General features: G+C 50.4%; 1 protein-coding gene across 2 annotated transcripts; it reads right to left on the bottom strand.

Moving 5' to 3' along the window:
- Window positions 1-7,400: 7,400 nt before the first annotated feature.
- On the bottom strand, window positions 7,401-17,313 carry LOC130888354 (keratin, type II cytoskeletal 72). Of its 2 annotated transcripts, XM_057791238.1 has the most exons (9): window positions 16,861-17,313; window positions 15,540-15,754; window positions 13,796-13,856; window positions 13,300-13,395; window positions 12,634-12,798; window positions 10,938-11,063; window positions 8,649-8,869; window positions 8,109-8,143; window positions 7,401-7,591 (listed from the first exon to the last, which is right to left on the bottom strand). In XM_057791238.1, exons 1-9 carry the CDS (start codon window positions 17,311-17,313, stop codon window positions 7,401-7,403), a joined length of 1,563 nt encoding a protein of 520 aa, XP_057647221.1. The 2 variants fall into 2 exon arrangements, with proteins under 2 accessions (XP_057647221.1, XP_057647222.1); XM_057791239.1 differs by lacking the exon at window positions 10,938-11,063.
- Window positions 17,314-22,594: the final 5,281 nt, after the last annotated feature.

Here is a 22,594-nt window from a genome sequence, read left to right on the forward strand (position 1 = left end):
TGCCTAAGCACTTTAGGAGATGCAGGGACCCTAGAAAGTTTCAAAGAAACTGAGTCCATTGAGTTCCCATGTTGATACAGAATATTCTGGGAAAACAAAAATCCAATCCTGAAAGTACATCCCAGCAGAGAAAAGTAGAAAGGAGCACCAAATGGGACAGCATAACAGCCCCAAGGGAATAAAGTTGAGGTCAGGTCTGTCTGCTTTGCAGGGGTTACCGAAGGTCATGTTCCTCTAACCCTTTGATCTGTCCCTGTACCCAAACAGCCACTCTGGGAAGATTCTGAGATCAAGGTCATTCTTGGAGAGAGGGCCTGGCACTCAGTCTCTCATTGTCCCATACCAGACGAATGCAGTGCCGAAACCCAGCCCCGCTGCCTATCCTCAGCACAGAGAGCCCCGTTTCCGCCCTCTTGACCCCGAATTGAGCAGCTTCTTCCCGTTGTTGCCTTGCTCCCTCTCCAAGCTCATCACCTTCCTAACACAAGCTTCTTTAGCTGCTGTGGATTCGATCCCATGGGCAAAGGCGCGTGCACCGAGGGGCACGTGATCTGGGCGAGGCTGGACTTTTAGGGCTATTTCCTGGGAATGCCTCGGTGCTAATCATCTGAACATCAACACTCTGTTGCAGAGAAAGCCCTTTGACTCCTAGTGGAAGTGGGTAGAAAGAAAGGTGTCTTTCCCACGCTCCTCCTGCCCCAAGGACACTGTAGAAAGTTCCAAGAGACCAGCAGTGAAAAAGCAGTGGCTGCTAGGCTTCAGGTCACAGCTACATTTCCTTGGTGCACTAAATGGGGACATACCCCAAAACGTGTTGACACTCACATGGCCACGAGAAATAGGAATCTTGACCATGATGACCACTTGAATGCACATCCAAGCTCACTAGGGCTCTGGCTCAGGAGCCTTGCCCCTACTCAGCGTCTATGAAATCAATTTTATTTTCCCAGTCTGGATACCCTTTAGCTTCAGAAAATCCTGCCCCGGGTCTCACTAAGGTCCTCCTAGTTGTTTCTTTCTCCCACACGTGCTCCTACATCCACGGCCTTAACTACTTGTGTAGACCCTCGGTCTCTGTTATAGATGAAGCACTCTTCCCCCTCTAAAAGGAAAGCACCCCAGGCCCGCGCAGCCCCACCCACCGCCTGCCCGGCCATCACAGGCATTTTCTCCCGGCTCACATGCTCTCAGGAATGTCCAGGGCAAGTGTAGTCTTGCTCTGAGAAAGATGAGATTTCTTCCCCTCGCTTGTTCCAAAATACCACGGGGGCCCCACTCAGGCACTGGCTCATCCATCTCTTTGTCCCACAATCCCTCTACCCTCAGTCCCTCGGAGACATGTGTGTAAGATCCCTTCTTACTCTGGCCTTCATAGAGAAGCTTTGGTATGATTCTTTTTCAAAGAACAAAAGGGCTGGGGGAGGGAGCACCCTTGATCTTTTGATCATGTCTGGGAAGTCTGATGCCTGAGCCACCTCTTCCTTCGCCCATTTGCAGAGTAAACAAGCCCGGCTCTGCTGCGGGCTGTAATTAAGCCAAGTCATCACTAATGACATGCTCTCTATCTCCCACCATCCCTGTCCAAACAGGAAGGAGAAGTTCTGCCCCATCTCATCCCTAGGGAGGTGCTGGAGTGGTGGGCCAGGCCTGTGGTGACACGTGCCTCAGGTGTGGAGGGAATGGCCAGCCCCCTCTCTGGACCAACATTGTAATGGAGCCTGCCAGACTTGGAGATAGAATCAGGAAGTGGATGGGAGCTGGGGAGACACCCCCTGGGTAGGCCCAAGGTACAGGGCACCAGATAAGACATGACAAGGTGAGAACTGGGAGGAAAAACATAAAAGTAAGATTTCAAGGAAAAAGTAAGGGTGTTGCAGGAGATCAGGTCTGAAAAGGCCTGCTCAGGGAAGCTGAGACTGAAGACGGGGCTGCACGCCAAAGCTGGCAACAGAAGGTGAACCAAGCCCTCAGAGTTCATAAACACTGACGTCTGCCCAGCCGGGTACTGAAGGGACGGTCCACCTGCTGACTTCAGGAAATCCCCTGTCCCTGTACAGTGAGAGACCCGAACCCCTTCCCCACAGAAGAAAACTGGTCGTAGAATTAGAGGCTGGAGCAGGTAGTGCTTGAGGTCACTAGATGCTGGCAACTGGAACCCGGGGCCACATCAACTTCTCCCACTGTAACCTGAAAAATCCTACCCACTCTTCCAACGGCAGTGGCAGAGGAGGCGGATAACCAGGGAACTAAGTCTTCACTTTCCTGGAAATCGGGGGTCCCAAGGAGGCAAGTGGAGATTTGTGACTGGCTAAGAGTTGTGATGCCCACTGCCAGATCAGAAAGCAGCTTGTAAAATGAGTCAGGACGTAGCTGAGCTGAGTAGGGAGAACAGCACCCGCCAGGGACTGGGGAGTGAGAGCCAGTGAACTCCAGGACGCGTCCACACCAGTTCTTTTCCAAATAGTGAAGAGCAGAGGAAGGACAGTGCCTGGAGGAGCCAGGAGCCCTGGGAAGAAACTTCTGGGGCCGAGGAGAATGCAGTGGGACTGGAACAGATGGAGCAGGGACTGGAATGAAACTTGCCTAGTGGAACACGGAACTACGCTTGCTCAAGGCTTGCGAGGCACTAGTTACTGGAGTCAGCTCTTTGAACATTTGAACTCATTTCACTCTCTCTCCAATCCTTTCTCTCTTTCCCACTGCAAAAGTGAAGAAACAAGCAAACAAAAAGCCGCCAGAGTGAGCTGCCCATGGCAGTCATTAGTAGCCAAAGTAACAAACGCCAGGCGTGAAATCCATTGCTGGCTGCAGTGTGACCTTTCCACCTGAATGGCACTCCTGCCCCCTCTAGACCGGAACGCTGCAGTTCACGTCCTCGGCTGGCTTTCTTCTAGCACTTGGTGCTTCGTCTGCAGTTCCAGCTAGAAGGACCTGGAACCCCAAAGATCCAGATCTAAAATCCCACGCCTTGGGGAAATGGATGGTGGGAGGCAAAAAGAGGGTTTGGGCCATGAGTCTCCTAAGGGGGTTCCACCTCAACCCAGGATATGCTGTGGATGTTTCAGCAGGCAGGAGGAGTTAGGGTGCACCCTCAGCTATGAAGGTGCTGGGAATAGCTGCCAAATCAGAGTATAAAGATGACGGACAGAGCAAAGGAATTGTCTTTCACCCAGACATCATGGCAGGTAGTTGAAGTGATTGAGTCCTGGAGACTTACAAAATCTTTACAAAGCTCCCTCTTAGCCTTCCTTCTACATACCCCTCCAGGAAGCCTTCCAAGATTGTCTATGTGCATCTCTGTTGTGCACTAGCTGTGCCTTGTTAGTACTGCTATTCCCGATTTATCTTCTCTGAGAAACAGTTATTCAAAGACTGCCCTTGTAGCCAGGGCTGGGGCTGGCATGCAGTGCCAGAGGGGCTTGGAAGAGGGGATGCTGCTGAGTGACAGGCCTCCCACACTCCCAGGACCTCTGACGCAGCACCAAGGTTCTCAGGCACATGTTGATGAGAAGCTGTGTGAAGGAAGAGCTAACTAGCTAAAGGTAAGGAGGTTCGGAAAGAGGGAACTGCCTCCTCTCTTCCTCTGTGAGAGGAGAGGGAGGGAGGAGGAGGGGAGACAGGAGACAGGGCCCTGGCAACTCAGAGTTTGGGACCAGTCTAGGCAGGCCAGGGAGTCAAGCAGCCCCTCCTCCAGAGGGGCACTGACCTGATCCAGGATTATGCCCCAGCAGCGCTGTAGTCTTTTCTCAGGGACACAGTAGGTGCAGTACCAGGATCTGCTGGCAGAGGGCAGTGTGTGCACAGATAAGAGGTACGGGAAGGGTTTGTACCTCCTTGATGGATGTGAATGAATGCTCTTGAGGAGACAGACACAATGTTTCACAGCCCACAGTCCAGATCCGCCAGGTTCCGCTGCTGCCGTACTCCTGGGGGCTGAACCAACCAATACACATCTTACAAACACAGAGAGCCCCCACAAACTCAGGTATAGTCCTGTGGACAGGATGTGGTGCTGAGAACCTGGAATCGCAGCATTCTGGGGGCAGAGACGGGAGGATCATGGCAAGTCAAAGGCCAGCTACATAGGGTGTTCCAAACTGGACAGTGTCACTCAGCAAAACTCTTTCCAAACGAAGTTACCAACCAGCCAGATCCTGCAATGACACATTACATGTTCGGGTCAGCAAGCAGAAAGACTCTATGTCCAGGTCTCATAGTGGGAAAACAAGGCTGAGAAACTCCTGTCGCTCTAGCTACCAAAGCACAGGGTAGGACTGAGTGTTCACAGGAAGGCTGACATACACACACCTACAGCACTGCCACGTGTAAACGCTACAGCTTACACACTTACAAGCCACAGCAATGCTTGACAAGACGACAGATGGATGTTTCTGGTTTCTGTGTGGGTATACTACGTGCTGTGGCACCCCAGGAACAGCTGTGCGCAGCTGTGTCTAGCACAGCTCTTTGTGGGGTCAGCTGACCATGTAACAAGGGTGTAGCTGCACTGTTCAGGTGGGTGTAAGCACACTCTGATATTTGCACAGTGAGGCAGTCACCTAGCAACACTTTCTCTAAAGAGTGTCTTCATTACACAATGAACAGCAGCGATCATAACAGCAGTGGGGTGTTCTCCGTGGTTAGATCTCTGGCACGTATGGCTGTGTAGGAACTAGAAGCACAGACTTCAGAGCCTCACTGGGCTTCAATGTCCACTGATGCCCCTCCTCGCTATGTGATTCCTGGTGAGCTACTTAGCTTCCCTAGAAAATGCTCCGGTAGGGCTGAAATGAATTACTGGTATACAGAAAACAAAAGGCCAGTTAAGGGTAAGCCCATTGTACAAGGACACAGTTTTGCACTGGACCACAACTGACAATTAAAAGGACCGAAATTCAAAGGCAGAATGCTAGATCCAAAAGTACCATCAGCCTGAAAGTCTTTGATTTGCCTCTTTTCTCGAGGATCAGTTTAGCATTTGATGATATCAAAGGCCCCAATTTGAATAATAAATTATGTAAGCTGTGTCTACGTGGATATGTAAGAAACATAAACTTATTAACCCGGGTGTTTTATCACTTGTGTGCCAGGCATTGAGACATTTGCATTATATTGACTTCTTTCTCCCCAGTCATGAGGACTCCACTAAGCAGCACATTCATGCAGAATATGTATCCTGAGTTGAGTCACACTTTAGGGCCCCTGGAATAAGGGGGTGTTGAGGGTTGAGGAGGAGCAAGCATGAACTGCAGCATAGGTCCAGGGGAGTGTCACAGCGGGGCAGATTCTGTCTAGGTCAAGCTGCTCCCCAGGACTGTGAGCAGAACACCCATCCTCTTCTCTTCAGCATGCTCGCCTAAACATGGGGGCAGGGAGTTTGCAGGGCTAGCAGCTAGCATGTTACTTCTCTTTTCATGCTGGGTGGTTTGATGGGTTCTACTTGAGGAACTGAGAGCCACGGGCACTGTGAGGGAATGGAATTTCAGCATGAACTTCAGATAAATGAGAAATAGGCAATGACCCCTGGGCATGAAGAGCCTGGCCGGCTAAGTGATGGCTGATAGACAAGGGAGGGTGGGGCACACAGGAGAAGACGGGTCATAGGACCCCTGAATGCCACCCTTCAACAAGACAGGCCTGCCCATGAGAACTGTGTTCAAATCAGTTGGCTAACCACCTGAGAAACGAGCGTTCTTGCAGAAGTACAGGTGCCTATGAAGATCACTCAAACCGCTCATCTTCCTACACACACTGCCTTGTTGGTGCTGGATTTTCCTGTCCCCAGTAGACTGTGAGCCCTGCAGGTCTCTGCTTATGCTATTTGCTTTGGTGTCCTCCGTGCCCAGACAATGGCTCACTCAATACTTGTTACGTAAGCCACCACGGTTTTGTGCACACAATGGGAACAGATACATCCAGGAAGCTCCCGCATGCACAAGCTAGAAGAAGGTGGGGCCACTTTGGGGGAGAAAGGAAGGGCCACTGTGACAACTCTAGACAGAGCAAGGGAAAAATCATACGTGACAGCATGGGAAACGCTGAGCCCTCCCTGCAGCTGCAGCAGTGATCAGTCTCAACTGTTTAAAGGATCAGCTGTACCTGATGCACACCTGGCTGGAACCAGATGGCACAGACCATGTGTGGTTGGTTGTGCAGGGTAGAGCAAGAGTCAGATCCCCCCAAAAGTTAGGCCAATGTAAGACTGACATTCGGGCAAGATACAGACACTGAAAACCAAAGGGACATGTTTGTACATGCTTTCTCTCACTTATTTCAGACTGAAATTTGATTCCACAGTGGGATCTTTGAAATTTGACTGAGTCTTGGAGACACTGCCCTCCCTATGCTTGGATTAATGACTTTCTTTGGAGACTAGAATAAGTGTCTCTAGAACAGGTTATAAAGTGGGCCTAACATCTCCCCTTGCTTGTCTTGAACACAGGCTCCCCTGTACACTCCCACTTCCCCTGACTGCGTTTTCATGATGCTGTGACCCAGCACAAGGCCATCACCAGAAGATGGACAGATGCTGGTACCATGCTCTCAGTTACCTCCAGAACTGTGAGCCAAAATAAGCTCTGTTCTTTATAAATCACCTGCTGAAATACTTGACAGAAAGGCCTTTGGGGAGGGGGGATTTGACTTATGGGTCGAGAGGGTTACAGTCCATCAGACTTGCTCATGGCATTGGAGCCTGTTGTGTAGACTCCTCAGATGGTGTCTGAGCACAAAGTAGAGAGAAGGCTGGTGCCCAGGGTAGGTATAATCTTTAAGGCCTATGTGACCTACCTCTACTAACCAGGTCCCATCTCTACAGAGCCCACAGACCTCAAAACAATGCCACAAGCTGGGGACCAGTTACTCACAGCATGAGCTTATGGGGTGGCATTCCCAGTTCAAACCATAACACCCAATCTCAAGTATTCCATTATAGCAACATAAAGTAGACTAGGGTGATGTCATCGGTCAATCATTTATTGCAGGAGAGGTAGAAAATTAGACAGAATCCTCATCAAAGGACAAAGAGGGGTGGTCCCTTGACAGCAAAGGCTGAAGAAGACACAGAACAGAGGGACTGCCGTTGGCTGCAGGGAAACATCTTGGGTCTGTGCTTCATCTCTACATGTGAGTCAGCCACACAGTAAAAGGGAGTGGGAGACAGGCCACTGAGAGAGCCCATGACGGGTCTTCCCGCACCAGACAGGGAGAGAGGCCACTGAGAGAGCCCATGACAGGCCTTCCCGCACCAGACAGTTCCCTGCACTGAGGAAAACAGGGCTGAGGGAGCAGGTTGGGATTTCAGTGATAGAGAAAACACTTCCCAACTTGGAAAGGGACCCGAGGAAAAAGCAGGAGAAGAATGAGGACCACAGCCTCCTCACGGCACCGCCCCCCTTCTGTCATCTGGAGGCCTTTTTGGTTGCACAGCTGCTGCCTGCGGCTTTGGCTGAGGGATCCTTGAGTTCGCTGCCGCAGCTGCCTTTGGTCTTGACCTCCAGGGCCAGAGGTCTGTAGTTGTAACTGCTTGAGGAACCGAAGTCCACACTGAAGCCAGCACCTCCTGGTCCCGCATTGGTACTGCTAATGACAGCTGAGAAGGATGACAGAAGACCCAGCCCCAGTTAGTCTACACCCTGGTCAGAGCCCTTCATGCTGGAGACACTCTGGCCACTCCCTTGCTTGCTCCCTCTTTCTCTTAGTTTACTAAGGAATCTTTGTAAGCACCAATCATAGCCGTTGCTTCCTTTTATCTGCACCTAACCCCAAATATCCAATCTTTCTGGCAAGTGGTCTGGGTCTGTATATCAGCAGAAGTATGGGGAGGAAGATGGCCCCGCGTTCTGGGCTCAGGGGAAGAGCTGCCACAAGCATCACCTGCAGCCCACTTCCGGAACGCTGCTGTTGGGAACCACCAGACTGCTTTCTTTCCTAGTCCGGCATTCTTCTCCAGCCACTGCCTCTCTCACTGAAGCCAGACCCCTCTCCCTTTCTATCCTCAACCTCATCCCACTCCTTGGATTCCAATCTATCCTTTGTGCCATGGAATTGGAGCTACCTAGGCTCCTGAAAAGGTAACCAAGGACAGACCAAGACATGCAGATACTTACAAAGGCTCACGAAATTTGGGTATTCACCAGCCATCCTATAGGGAGAGAACAGACAGGTAAACCCACCATAACAATCACCCCATCTAGTCACAGGGTCACCTCTAAGATTAAGTCTCTCCCATCAGAGCAAGCCCCAACCCCAGCCCATTCCTGAGCTGCCTCTGAGGGGCACTCTGCTCTCTGGTGTGACGGGAGGGAGACTGGTCCCACACCCTCACTAAGGCTCAGGCTTCGCCACAGTGACTTCGAACTTGGATGACCCTGGGAGTTCTTGTCCCTCTCCCATCAGAGAACCATGAAGAGTCGGGGGACACTTTCTAACATTAGTGGCATTGACACTTGCTCTCCCATGGCCTTTTAGGGATTTTGCAAGTCAGTCCTTCTTGCTGTATAATTTGTGTCTTCCCTACCACAAGGCAAGCACGTTTGTTGTGTGGTTTCACTTCTCTAGGCCCCAAACACAGCCCAGTTGTCTTTGGCTTCCTTTTAAAGCCAAGTTTCCCTGACAAGATGAGTGTTGCTCAGAACTGCTCTGCTCACCGGCTCTCCTCGCCTTCCAGCAGCTTGCGGTAAGTGGCGATCTCCATGTCCAGGGCCAACTTGACATTCATGAGCTCCTGGTGCTCCCTCATCATCCGGGCCAACTCCTCCTTGGCCTGCTGCAGGGCACCCTCCAGCTGGTCCAGCTTGGCTCGGGCATCCTTGAGGGCACAGTCGCCTCTCTGTTCAGCGTCAGCAATGGCCGTCTCCAGGTTGGAGCACTGAAGAACAGACAGATTGAGCACTGTGGATCAGCCCTCCTCTCCTGATGCAGACTGGTAACAAATGTTTTGGGATCTCACTGGATGGTCACTGGATGTTGAGTCTATCTTGCTGTGACTCCAGGCACCATCTGCCTCACCCCCTCTACAACCACCACTCACACCTCAGCCTCTAAACATAAGCATCCTTCCCTGAGAGGAGGACATAGAGAAGGTGGCCTCTCTGGGTATGTGCCCCTGGCCCTGGCTACAGTTCAGCGGTGCCCATAAATCCCGAGGGAGAAATGGTATCTAGTAAGTTACTCTAAGTAAAGTACCTGCCTACTAAATCTACCACAACTGCAGCCTACCCTGCCCACTCTGCAAAGACTCTTAGGAAGGGGCAAGAACAGGCTTCAGAGAGGCATTTACACGACTGGCAGGCTCTGCAGCTGGCAAACAGCGTGAGTTAGGAATCTTGCAATCTGCTGGGGTCGGGGTTGGGTGTTTACATGTGTAAGGGCTCTGGGGGCTTCTTGAGACTTTTAGTTTGAGGGTGTTTTGGTCACTCTGCTAAGGCTTTGGTAGGGTCTAAATCTCAGCCTATTCCTTTTGGGTGCCGCCTTCCTACCGAAGCTTGCTTCATAGTGAGGAAGAAATAGCAGTTCCTGACTCCAAAAAGACTTCTAGATTTTTCCTCAGCTGCCACCTCCTCTGATTAGCAGCCCACAGATCTGCTGACACCCACAGAATTTTGGATGAATGGTTCAGCCTGGAGGAGACTCCAAGGACCAAGCAGCCTCCCCATGGGAAATCATAGCTCATCCTCAGGACCAGAGAGGCCCAGTCAGGCAGGAGGGTGACATGAATTTGGTCAAACTGCCCTCTGCTCTTTGGCAGGGTAAACTGGGGAATGCCAAAAGCCTGGGTCTTATGAAGAGCTGAGTCAGAGGGACGTGAGATCGGCAAATCCTTTCAAACACTGCAAACACTGAGAGACCCGGTGGGCGTCTTCCTCAGTGGAAGGGAGAGAAGAAGAGATGAGCCCCGTGGCTGGGAGTCTCAGGGGATACAACATGAAATGGATATCACAGGGGTCCCCACAGAGGATCTTCCCTGACAGCTGAACACAGTGGCAAACGGATCTGAAAGGTGACCGTAGGGAAAACAATCCCACACCCTCACTGGGGCCCAGGCTTCACCACAGTGGCTTTGAACTAAGATGGCTCTGGGACTCTTGCCCAGCTGTGAACATGCAGAATTGCATCAACTAGACGCCAGGAGGTTACTCAAAGTACCTTTAATATTGCATTTTCATGCATGTCTATCAGTCTTAAATAAAAAATCCATAAGTTCTTATTTCATCTGGGGATTATAAACACAATGAACACAGGAATTGTGTGTGTGTGTGTGTGTGTGTGTATGTGTGCGCACTCGGGTGCAGACTGAAGAGGAGGAGGATGGGGAAAATCCGACCTGCTTAAGAGGCTGGGGCTCTCAAATGCCTGACTGGTTTCCATACCCACAAATGATGGCTTCAGAATCACAGGCATGGCACCAGTGAGATTTCCATCAAATGCTCTCAGGGAGGAGGACAGTAGGCGCAGTTCCTACCTCATGACACCATGAGGAAGGCCACAGCTATGCAGAGCTCTGGGCTAAGGCCGGGGCAGAAGGTCACTGCCTCCCTCCCCATTCCATCTAAAGCTGACCACAGGTGACACTTCCTGTAGCAATGCTGGAACCTAAGAGTGGCATCCATGGCCCACCGCAGCCACCATCTGGCTTAGATGTTGACCGCCATCTCCTACCTGATGGTGTCTCTGCTCCTCCCTATACTAGAGGCAACACTCTTTCCTTGACTTCCCCTCTCCCTCTGCCCTTCATCCTGGAGAGATCTCACGTCCTCATAGAACTTCCCTTGGGGCCTCACCTGACCCTAGTCCCAGTGGATCCCATAGCACTTACAGCATGTGCTATGCGTGTAGAATGCTGTGCCCATCCACACAGCCCAGTCTGTCCCACCTGATGATGACCCCAAGACTGGTGCTGAGCAAACCCGTGTGCTGTCTCTTTGCATGGAACCCACCTGTTTCTTCACGTTCCCTATCTCTGAGTGGATCCTCTGGATCAGCCTGTTGATCTCTGTGATCTCGGCCTTGGTGAGTTTGAGGTCATCCCCATGCTGGCCTGCTGTGGCCTGCAGCTCCTGGATCTGAGGTAAGACCAGAAGGGAAGATTGCAAGGTGGTTAAAGACTTACCATCTTAGGAGCACTCAGCATGAGGTGGAGTGCCCAGCACAGAGGGAGTGCTCCTCAGCATGCAGTGGGGTGCTCAGTACAAGGGATGTGCTCCTCAGCATGGGGTGGGATGCTCAACATAGAGATGAGTGCTCCTCAGCATGGGGTGTGTGCTCAGCACAGGGGGGAGTGCTGTTCCGCATATGGAGGGGTGCTCAGCACAGAAAAGAGTGCTCCTCAGCACGAGGTGGGGTGCTCAGCACAGAGAGGCATGCTGTTCAGCATGGGGTGGGGTACTCAGCACAGAAGGGAGTGCTCCTCAGCATGGGGTGGGGTGCTCAGCCACAGAGAGGCATGCTCCTCAGCATGGGGTGGGATACTCAGCACAGAGGGGAGTGCTCCTCAGCATGGGGTGGGGTGCTCAGCCACAGAGAGGCATGCTCCTCAGCATGGGGCGGGGTGCTCAGCACAGAGAGGAGTGCTCCTCGGCATGGGGTGGGGTACTCAGCACAGAGGGGAATGCTCCTCAGCATGTAGTAAGGTGCTTAGAGCCTGTAATCTCCCTGTTGAGCCAGCATAAGCACCAGCCAAGGAGGGAGAGTGGTAGGAAGTAGAAAAGCAGCTACTCCTACCTAAAGCAAGGTCATGCTCTAGCTTGACGTGGGATTCCCCTCTGTAGGCTTTGAATATGTTTTATTACCATTGGTTATTTAAAAAGCTGTTTTGGCCAATGGCTTCCTAGAGTAAAGCCAGGCAGGAAATCCGAACAGAGATACAGAGAGAAAATAGATGGAGTCAGAGAGATTTAGCTGCCGAAGGAGAAAGATGCCAGTTGCCAGCCAGACCTTACCAGTAGATCACAGCCTAGTGGCGATACCATATTAATAAAAATGGGTTAATTTAAGATATGTTAGCTAAAAATATGCATAAGCTATTGGCCAAACAGTGTTGTAATTACTATAGTTTCTGTGTGATTATTCGGCTGAGCAGCTGGGAAACAAACGAGCAGCCTCTGTCTGCACTAGCCCAGCAGGGCCCTTGGCTTCTTAAACATGATGGCTTGCTCGAGCTTGAGTTTTCTGTCCTTGTTTCACCAAAGTTGGAAACCAGAAGCTAAGCTGGGGTGTGTGGATTACTCACAGACTTATGAGGGTTGTAAATGGCACGGTCTCATCTGCCGCACAGGGTCATGGTGAGGCAAGGGACTGTGTTTGTCTCTAAGGCATACTTCTGACTTCTCAGGCCACATGCCTATGAGGCCCAGCTCCCAAACAAAAGGGATCTCAACTAAGCTCATATATACATTCAGGCCCTCGTGTGCACATACACACTCACAAACATATACACACACGCACACAAAGAACACAATGGGTGTGCTCAGAGCTCTCTGCTCAGTGCAAACAAGGCTCACCTTACACTGGTACATGTTCCCTATACATCCAGGCCCACGTGTGCACATACACACTCACAAGCACATGTACACATGCACACTGAGAACAAAACGATTGTGCACAGAGCTCTCTGCACACTGCGCACAGGCTCACCTTGCACTGGTACATGTTCTCTGTCTCAGCCTTGCTCTTCACAGCAATCTCCTCATACTGGGCTCGAACCTCAGTGAGGATGCTGTCCAGGTCCAGCTGCCGGTTGTTGTCCATGGACAGGATAACGGATGTATCGCTGATGTGGGACTGCATCTGAGCAATCTCCTGGTGACCAATGTGGGGTGTTAGAGTTCCCCATGAGGACAGCACTTCCCCTGACTCTCCCTGGCCAACTCTTTACCCCTCCTCAGCTGGGAGTGAGAGTGGCTATCTTCAGCTTCAGTCCCAGGTGATAGGCACCTTGTTTGTACCCCACTTGTACTCGGGTCCCCCCCATTCTTCTTCAAAGCCAGAAACGCTAACCATGTCAAAACTCAAGGGAGTCATGTGCCACTTTTCCCTTCCCAGACTTCCTCTCTCCAGAAACGTTCCCTGAAGGCCCAGGCAGGGTTCGCAAGCCTCCCTCTACTCTCTCAAAGTTCCTTCATGTGATGTTTCTATGCCAAGCCTGAATGACAGTGGTCTCTGTCATCACAGTCTCCTCAGAGCTAATCTGGCTCTGTGACAGCCCTCAGTATTGCCTCAGTGAATGTCAGCCGCGCCAGGACAAAGGCTTTCCCATTCCAGCCCCAGCAGCTCCCTGAGGGAGGCCAGTGAAGTCCTTACCCCTTCATAGAGGACCTTGAAGAATTTGATGTCATTTGTCAAGGTATCTACCTTGACCTGGAGCTCCACCTTGTTCATGTAAGCAGCATCCACATCCTGGGGACACATATGATGATCAGGCTGCCTTCTCTAGCCTGCCCACCCTGTCCTCAGTGCCCTCCCTGTTATTTGGAGTGGAGTTTCTTTAACCCTTCATTCCCTTCACCCCGTGCTTCAAGAAACTAACTCGTATGAATTCCAAGGCCGCAGTAGAAATGCAGAAGAATGCCTGGGATATACGCTGGGTGCTAGGTTTGCAGGTTCTAGGTTTGCAGGTTCTAAGCACCCAAGGCTCTTCCCTTAGCAGAAGGAATGGAGACGACAGAGTCCCTGGGAACTGAGCTGCCCAAATGGTCCCTGCCCTTGCCCTGTGCACACCCCTGTGCACACCCCTGTGCACATCCCTGTTGGAAAGGCTCTAACTTTCTTCCTCCCCCCCGCTGCACCCGACCCTCACCTTCTTCAGCACCACGAACTCATTCTCTGCAGCAGTACGCCTGTTAATCTCCACCTCATACCTGTAGGAGAGAAGAGCCTTGCTCTCAGGACAGGTCAGGTCTGCAGACTTCCACCTCCGCGTGGCTACAGTGTTTACTTACTCCAGACCAAACAGCTTCCCCAAGAAGGAATACTTCAGAGAGTATTGTTTTTTCTAGCTCCTTCATCCATGTACCGTCTGCCCTGACATGATTTGCCCGGGACAGCACTGGGTGGGGGACATGAGGATCCACTGCCCTCCCCTTCACAAGTGACCTGCTCCATGTTGCTGGAGGTTCACCCACCCACACGCCCATCCCCACTGACGTGATGTGACACCAGACTACCGAGCAGAAGCACGACTCTCACTTTGGAACTATGCCACCAGGTTCAGACTTCCATTTCAGGCAAAGCAAGGTCTCAGAAAAGTGTTTGGATAAGCCCAGGATGTTTTTTATGTGGATATATTGTAGATTGAGAAAGTAACATTGTTAACTTTTTTTATTTAAAAAGCTCAAAAATGGTAAAATTTTGTTATACATTAAAAGGAGGGGATCTAATGCTTGAAGACATCTCTCTATATATTTAAATATAAGTCACGCTTTGCAGCTCCTCATGCATCCCTAAGGTACGTCACTGGCAGCCCCTCCACCCGGATGGATGTGAGTAGAAAGCTGAGTGTTTGAAGGTGTAACTGGGGGCTGGGGCTGTAGCCCGGTGGTCGCACACTGTACTAGCATGTAGGGGCACTTGGCTCCATCCCCTAATATAACTAAAGAAACAAACATAGTTAATATGCCTGGGATGCTTTCTGAGACTGCCCTGTTTGTCTAATAATGTTGGATAAACACAAAGAAAGCAGTTCATACATCATATCCCAGATTCCAGGCTGTGCTCCCTGCCCCGCCTCTGCAACCTCTGCTCAGATCTCCACCTAAGACCCAGCCCCATCCGGATTCCATTGTTCTCAGGTAACCTGCACTCATTGCGACCGTTTGGAAGCATTTCTGTAAGCCTGAGCCTATAGTCTCTCTGCGGTCAGGGCAATCGCCAGCTCTCCATGGGGGTCCCTGTGCAGAGCTCAGACCAGGCTTCTGTCTGAGGGGACTGCAGGACGTTCAGATGTGGAACAAGAAAAATATTTCACACTGAGCGTCTCCACCCCTTGAAATTATGGCAGCTGCTGCCTGACCCTACAAACCTGGCACCTAGAAGCAAACTTTCCAAGTACCAGGTTCGTGTCCCTCTGAACTCCCCCTCCTTGCTCTCAAAGACATTCTCAATTTTCCTTAAAGATGAGATTGCATGGGATGTGTACACTTCAAGATGAACTAAGTTTTAAATTTTCATATTGCTTAGTTTTAAATTTTGCTTTGGGGGGAACTGTCATAGAAAATCTTACTTAGGGGAACTCAAAAAGCCATTTGGGCTAAGAGGAGTTTCCGCCAGTGCTCTTTGCCCTAGCCTTCCACTTCCCAGGCTCGAAACTGGACAGGTTTCCTGGACAACACAGAGGAGCATGCTGAGTAGATCTACAATCGTTCCAACCCCATTTAGGGGTCTCTGCCTGTAGGATATGAGAGAAATACCCACGGTCTCAACCAGGGAGCTAAATCATGGGGAGCCATCTGCGGCCACTCCCAGCCACACCTCCGCCCCCACTCACCACCTCCGCCCCCACTCACCACCTCCGCCCCCACTCACCACCTCGGGCCCCCACTCACCTCTTCTTGCAGTCCTCCACCACTTCCCGCATGTTCCTCAGCTCCGAGTCCAGCCTCACCCTGTCCCCGGACAGTGTCTCCAGCTGCTTCTGCAGGTTGCTGATGTAGCTCTCATGAACCGGCTCCAGGCTCCTCTTGGAGTTGTTCAGGTCCAGCTGCTGCAGCAGGGCCCACTTGGTCTCCAGCACCTGGTTCTGCTGCTCCAGGAAGCGCACCTGCAACCAAAAGGCAGTCGTGGCCCACAGTTCCCTGTGCTACTGCCTTCTGAGAGTGGAACAGAGGAAATAATGGTTTATCCGAGGGACCCTTCAGCCAGGAGCTCATGGGATCTGAAAGGTCAAGGGAAGACCGTCTCTGAGAATGCAATGCTGTCATCTGCCTGGCAAGTGGCCATGTGACTGGGTCAGTTTCTCTTGCTAAAGATGCTGAGAGCTGGGGAAGGGGGTGGGGACAACAATGCTCCCTTTCTCTTAGAGCTTGGATGCTACTGGCTGACTTTTCAGTTTGTTCAAAGCCAGTTCTCACATATTTCGGGATTCCTCTCATTTCCTCTGCTGCTCACCAGCCGTTCCCGTCTACCTGTCTCTGAGCTCAGGGCAGGAGGAAAGACGCTGGAGTAGGGAGTTAGGAGCGAAAAGTCATTGACTGTTCCACCAACATGGGTTTATTTCTCATCATTCCAGGCCTTGATTCCTTCACGTAAAAACCAGAGGAGAAGCAGAGGTCTCGAGTTGATAAGAGTTAATGCGGGAACCCAGGATACAGTAATCTCTCCGCAATGCCAGTTGTCCCTAACACCCTCAAAGCCGAGCCCTCTTATAGGGGGCCAGGTGAGAGAAACCCATTTCTTGTCCCTTTCCCATTCACTAGGGTCCCTGCCACTGAGCCCCAACAAAGACACTTTCCGGGTTACCTATTGCTGAACACTCTGTTATGTCTTCTCTGTAAATATCTCTAAGCCTGACTTGAATTTTTTGACCCTTTTCTCTCACCTCTTCTGGAAATCTGCCCTCCCTCCTTTTACTTCCGTGCCTTATGACACTCCCTGGTCTTCTCCCTCTAGTACCCCTCTTCTGGATGTGGATCCCCAGCTGTCTTGTCCCACATGGAAGGATAAGGTTTCCCTTCACTGGGTGAGTGTGCCAGGTGCTGTCCTAAGCACATTAATCCTTCGGTCCCAGTGGGAAATCATTATTGAGCCCCTTTGACAAATGCTGGAAAGGAGACTAGCCCAGTTCTCCCGCATCATCAGCGGTAGAGTGAATGCACTGTGGCGCTCGCCAATGTCAAGGCAGGCCTAAATAGATGCCGAAGCACATACCTTGTCGATGAAGGAAGCGAACTTGTTATTCAGGGCCTTGATCTGCTCTCGCTCCTGCGCGCGCACCTTCTGGATCTCCGGGTCCAATTCTAAATTGAGTGGGGCCAGAAGGCTCTTGTTGACGATGACCTGGGGGATGCCGCCCGGTGGGCACATGGATGGACACGTGGGGCCCAGTCCTGCGCTGCCGAAGATGGTGCCCACGAAGCCTCCGGGGCGCCCACCGCTCGCCCCTCCGTGGCCCAGTGCAAAACCGCCGCTCCGCCCGGCAGAGCTCAACGCCAGCCGCCGGCCACCCCCCATGCAGAACAGGCTCCTGCTGCCAAAAGTTGCACCCTTGACCCCGGCCCGGACTGAGGCATGGCTGCCACTGAACCGGCCCGAGATGACAGCAGAGCAGCCACTGAAGCCCAGGCGCTCGGCTCCGGGATAGAGGGTCAACTGGCGGCTCATAGTTGGCGGTGGGCAAGGACCGGCAAAGCGGCAGCAGACAGGCCTTGGGGCACGGATGCAGCTGTACTTCTGGTCCAGCTCGCCCCTTAAATAGTCCTGCTTGGTCTGGCAGGATGGAGACAGATAATTTGTATGTTGAAAACCCCTTTTGGATCCCTGGATGGGGGGAGGGGACCTCTTGGGTCCTTCATTTAGGAAATTACCATTCACTTGCAAAGATTTCCGACTCTTCCCCTTCACCTGTCCATGAATCCCCCTATAAAACGACCCGGAACCCTGAATTTCCTGTGCTCACCTCCTGCATTATAATAATTTCACCACCTTATCTCCAGAGGCCTCTCTGCAATTATGTAGGTCATCACTACCAAGATCTTCGGGAGAAAATTCCAGAGGAGAGCTGGGGGAGAGGACACCAAGTGGAGCAGATGTCCGGGTTGGCTCTGCTGCAGAAACTTCCCATACGATTGACAGCCAACCTGGGTTAATTCTTCCCTCCCCGACTTCTGGGACCCAGAGCAGTGTTGGTACCAGGAACGCTGAGGATGACTTTGGAAGAAACTGGTGCTTCGAATCCAGCTCTTAGTTATGCCACAGAGCCTATGTTCCCCTTGGGGCAATCTGAGGTGGCCAGGCAGCCCTTGGGGGAAACTGACATGGCCTCCAGTGAGTGAGTCCATCAGAGGGCATAATAACAGCCAAGATGTTTGCCCACATCGTGCAGTGTGATGTGGTTATTGGGAGGGGTGAAGATGGCGGCGCCAGGTGAGATGGACAGATAAAGAAGGCCAAGGGGTCCTCATGGGGAGAAGTGGGCTTCTATGCTGTCAGAGGAGGGGCTGGGACCCAATGGGCCCTTACAAACTCCAGGCTGTGATTCTCAAACTTTTGTTAGATTCCACCCCGATTAAATTTTTGCCTCTTTCCCCCACAACAAGAACAAGAATTTATCAGTTCTAGCATCAAGAACATAAAAGAAGGAAAGATATTTAAAGCCAATTTGTGTAAGCCATTGGCTCACAAAAGTCACCCTTGTGGTCACTTTTCTTCTGAAAACTAAGACAGAGACACACATCCCTCTTGGGCTAGGTCTCCCCTTCTGCAAATAGGGAAGAGGTAAAATGGCCTTTGCCTGCCTCCCCCTGGGGGTTCTGCTGTTGGATGAATCAGGAACTCCCCACCCCTGCACTACCTTCATTACAGATGATGGAGAGACGCAGGTGACACATGTGACTTTAGAGACATCTGATGTGTGGGGATGTGGGCAGATCAAAGGAGGCTGAGGCCGGGGCTGGGGGGAGGGCGGTTCTGGCACCTGCCTCTGATAGCAGGCTGCTGTGTCACCCGGGCCCTGGAGGCAGCCTGTAGCATTCGGGTTTTTGATCGAGTTACCCCTAGAGGTTGGTGTACCAAGGAAGAAATGTCTTTTTTCAAGATCAGGTCTACAACAAAAGGTGAGTGAAGCCATTCTGGAATGATTCTTGCTAATGGACTGTTCAAACTGTCTCTCCAATGCCCTGGAATACTGTGCTTGAGAAATTAACAAGTACCATGTGAGAAAAGTGTCAGGGTGGGGGATTTTAGGTTTAGAAAAAAGTTAGGAAGATGTCTTGTGCAAGACTCGCAATTTTATTACTGCACTTAGTGACAGAGGATTTTCAAGACAGTGAGAACGCTCTGCGGGTATAGCGAGAGGACCTCAGTTCGGATCTACAGTAATCACACAAATGCCAGAGGATTTGCTATGTGTGCTGTGCAGAGACAGGAGATTCCTAGAGCAGGCTGCAGTGGGCTCTAGAGTAAACCAAGAAACCCTGCCTCAACATATGCAGTAGAGAGTTATCAGGGAAAACATGTGACATCAACCTCGGGACTCCATTCACACACATGTACAGGCAAAACACAAGCAAACAAACAAAACCAAAATGTCCAACCCTAAGAGTGAACTATGGGCTCCAATGGCAATTATGTATCATGTATGTATTATGTATGATGTGGAGGCTGCGAAGGCAGAGGACATGTGGGAAACTGCTGTACCTGCCTCCCCATGAACCTTAAAGTTTTCTTTAAAAAAAATCAAACCCAAGACAGGCATGGTAACACATGCCTTTAATCCCAGCACTTGAGAGGCAGAGGCAGGTGGATCCATGTAAGCTCAAGGTCAGTAGGGTCTACATGGTGAGTTCCAGGATAGTCAAGGCTACATAGATAGAACCTATCTCAAAAAAAGAAAGAAATCAAACCCAGCATAAGTAAATAAATGGATGGGTGGCATCCACAAGGTTAACAGCAGCAAACGCATCCGTGCTTTCGGCTAGCCAAGGGGCACTACAAGCCTGGACCTTTTCCACATACAGTGGCAAGGTGAGGTTATGAATGGTTGACTTTTTCAATTTTTTAATATTTCTGACTTGTCAAATATGAGCAGAAAATATTTTTATAAATGAAGCACTTTTAAATAAAACCAGAGAATAGAAAGAGAGAAAGTTGATCTTTACATCAGACATAAAATACTCCCCTTATTCACAAAAGAAAGTCTCAGGGTGTCCAGAGAATTTTGAACCAAAGAACTCACTCTGGCCACATATGTTATGGAAACCAGAGCTTCAGGGTTCCCCACTTCATCATTAAATGTATTTCAGTTATCCAAATGCAGAATGATTGGCATTGCCTCCTTGTAATGTTTATCGTACTGGTAAATTGTCACGTGCTACTGGAGTTCACTGGGAAGTCTAGAAAGGGTCCCTCCTCATTTCAGACCCAAGCATGTTCATCTCAAACTGTCCCCCTCCTTGTCCAGGGATGGACCACTCAAATGGATGAGCAACACAACTGAGTCTCCCCGAGAATAACTAGAAGGTCAGCCATTTCCACCTGAGGATTACTATGGTTTGTCCCAGGATATAAAATTCCCTGGAATGGGAATGGGAAGCCGGGAGTTGAGCCATGCAATGCCCATCCATGGTGGAAAAGTTCAGTCGGGAACTCCAGCTGTCTGCCTCAGCTTCCCCAGTCATTTCTGCTGGATGATTCTAAGTGCCCAATTTGATACCATCTATCTGCCCCTTGCTATGTAAGTACTTAAAAGCCTTTCTTTAACACTGTTACATCTGAGGCTCTCCCTTGGGAATGCCAGCTGATTGTCTGTTTCCCGGTTGACTTCTGCTGCATGTGTTTAAGCCCGTTTGATGGTGTCATCTTCTGTTTGCTCTCTCAATTTTGGGCTACTCTAGTCAACTCTGCTGGATGCTGTAAGTGCCTGATTTGGTAATGTTTGTTATCTGCCTGCTGTTTTCTCTATCAGCTACTTGTTATGTATTCTTCTGTTTGATATACATAATGAATTTACACATTCAATTGAAAAATGTGGCCACTGTATAGATAATTCTCCAAACTGCAGAAAGTTCCCCTTAACAGTCATTAAATATAACGTACAGCCTCACGTAGCTTACAGTAATGTCAACCAAGGCAGCTTGTGCCAGACAACCTCAGTTTCCTCTTTATCCCCAGCCTCCTTTGGGGTTCCAGTGGTGTTTGGAATCATGGACAAGGACTGGCCATTGAGAAGTGAGTTTGAAAAGAGCCACATCTCTGGTGATGAAGCCTTTAGGAGCCTTGGTGCCCTTTTCTTCTATCTCAGTGACCTTGGAAGCCATGTATCCCATGTGTCCTAGCTAAGAAAAGCCTAAGTGATACCCAGAAAAGCCTCATGATACCCAGAGATGCTGTTTGTGGGGTGTTCTAAGTACAGGCACTGAGAGAAACGACTCTCAAACACAACCCCTATTAAATTTAATTCTCACTGCAACTTCAGATGGTAACTACTGTTACTAACCACATATAAGACAAGGAATCTGAGACCATGGAGCAAAAGTATCCTCAAAAAGACTCCCTCTAATGCCTTGTTGCTGCCTCCTGTCTTCAGGGGTTACCATGCCCCTCAGCTGAGCCCCATCTGTCTCACTGGCCACAGTCCAGCAACAAGAAGCAAATTTGCCCACTCATTCAAGTGCCTCTGCTCCCATCTTCACTCCTCCCTGTCATCCACACAGGAAGCTGCCGGCCTCTGAAGTTTGCAGACATCCTGCCTCCTGCGAAAGCCTGCCCTGCCTCCCCTCAGTGGCTCCTCACTGCCAGGATGGTCACTGGGTCTTGTTGTTTCCTCACTGGGATATGGTTACCTTTCCTCGTGGTCATATCTCCCTACAGGACATACACAGGATCTCGTCATCCCTGTATTTCATCTGTTAGCACATGTAATAAGCAAATGTCTTGCCACAAGACTTGCTGTGGTCCATTAGCTTGCTTAATGCTGGAGGATTTGTAGAGCAGTGAAATAACTCTGTGTTTTGCCATGATGGAAGATGCATGTCATTATGTGATTGTTCAAATCCATAGAATGGACCGTATGTCAACTCTGGTCTAAACCATTGGACTGCCCATTTTTGCTGCCCTGGAGAATTTATCCCTGAGAATAGCTATTGGAAAATACAATTGTATGATCCTGGTGATATTTAATCTTCGTTGTCAGTCTGAAATGATTTAACCACCATGGAAATGTATCACTGTGTGCCTTTAAGAATGTTTCCAGAAAGGTTTGACTGAAGGTAGAAGAGACTGCCAAATGCAGGCAGAGTCATCCTATTGGCTGAGGTCCCAGGCTGTATAAAGGGAGAAAAGAGCTAAATGCCTGCATCTCCCCCTTCTCACTTCTCTCTGCTTCCTGACTACACTGGCAATGTGGCCACCCACCTTCTGCCATCACACCTTCACTGCCATAGAGGCCTGTGCCCCTTCTTTCCGCTTCCGTTCTTTCTTCTTCCCTCCTTCCCTTCCTTCTCCTTCCCTTCTTCCCTCCCCCTTACCTTCCTTCTCCTTCCCTTCTTCCCTTCTTTCTTCCTCCTCCTTCCCTTCTTCCCTCCTTCCTTCCCCCTTACCTTCCTTCTCCTTCCCTCCTTCCTTCTTCCTCCTTTCCTCCTTCTCTTCCTCTTGCTTCCCTCCTCCCTCCCTTCTTCTCTCCTTCCCTTCTTCTCTTCAGTTACTTCTTGCCAGGAATACAATCACAGCAATCAGAAAACGTATCGAACACAATTCCTAATGAGATGATCTTGCCCAAGCATGGATTTTGTGAATCGTTTTCCTAGTTCCCACACACCATTCATAAGTCAAGCTTTTGAAGCAAGGAGATGGCAGGCTTCTGTTGCCACTTGCATTAACTTAAGATGTCTTGACACAATATGCCATGAATCTCACATGATCTCTTCTTACTGTCTCATTCCAGCTA

Source organism: Chionomys nivalis, chromosome 17, assembly GCF_950005125.1.
Source record: "Chionomys nivalis chromosome 17, mChiNiv1.1, whole genome shotgun sequence".
Lineage (NCBI taxonomy): Eukaryota > Metazoa > Chordata > Mammalia > Rodentia > Cricetidae > Chionomys > Chionomys nivalis.